This window comes from Sinocyclocheilus rhinocerous, unplaced genomic scaffold (genome assembly GCF_001515625.1).
Source record: "Sinocyclocheilus rhinocerous isolate Xijiao unplaced genomic scaffold, SAMN03320098_v1.1 C35453808, whole genome shotgun sequence".
Taxonomy (NCBI): Eukaryota; Metazoa; Chordata; class Actinopteri; order Cypriniformes; family Cyprinidae; genus Sinocyclocheilus; species Sinocyclocheilus rhinocerous.
In genome coordinates, this window is record NW_015752085.1 from 1 (window position 1) to 486 (window position 486).

The 486-nt window shown below is 43.0% G+C and overlaps 1 protein-coding gene across 1 annotated transcript; it reads right to left on the reverse strand.

Moving 5' to 3' along the window:
- Positions 1-26: 26 nt before the first annotated feature.
- Positions 27-482, reverse strand: LOC107734871 (rho-associated protein kinase 1-like; the record flags this gene model as incomplete). Its single annotated transcript, XM_016546758.1, has 3 exons — positions 27-126; positions 235-373; positions 461-482. Coding segments are annotated over 3 exons (261 nt in total), but the record flags the coding sequence as incomplete, so codon positions are not given.
- Between the last annotated feature and the right edge of the window lie 4 nt (positions 483-486).

The window sequence follows — 486 nt, forward strand, 5'->3', positions numbered from 1 at the left end:
ATGAGGTAATGAGGTGGGGGTGGGGGTTACTTACTCTCTCTAATGGTGCTGAAGGTCCACTGGTCGTTTTTGAAGAAAGGATGTCTTTTAATTTCTTCTACGCCATTTCGGCCCAGTCGAACCTCCCTACCAAATGCAAGCATCCACAAACACAAAACAGGCATGAACCTTGGCAGTTAAACAATATGGAACAGAGGACTACATGTACATCTATCTGTGCACGTAAAAGCTCACCTATCTGTTAGGAAGGCACAGATGATGTTTTTGGCTTCTTGAGAGATCTCAACGTCATCGGGGAAGTTAAGAGAGTTCTTATGGTCCATAATCTTACTGTAGGTCCCCACCAGAGAATCGGCATAGAACGGTGTATCACCTGCACACACAAACATTTATCTCATTTAATAAACCAATGCTACAAATGCAGTTAAGACAAACGCACACATTCACATTCCTGACTCACCAACCAGCATCTCGTAGATAAATACT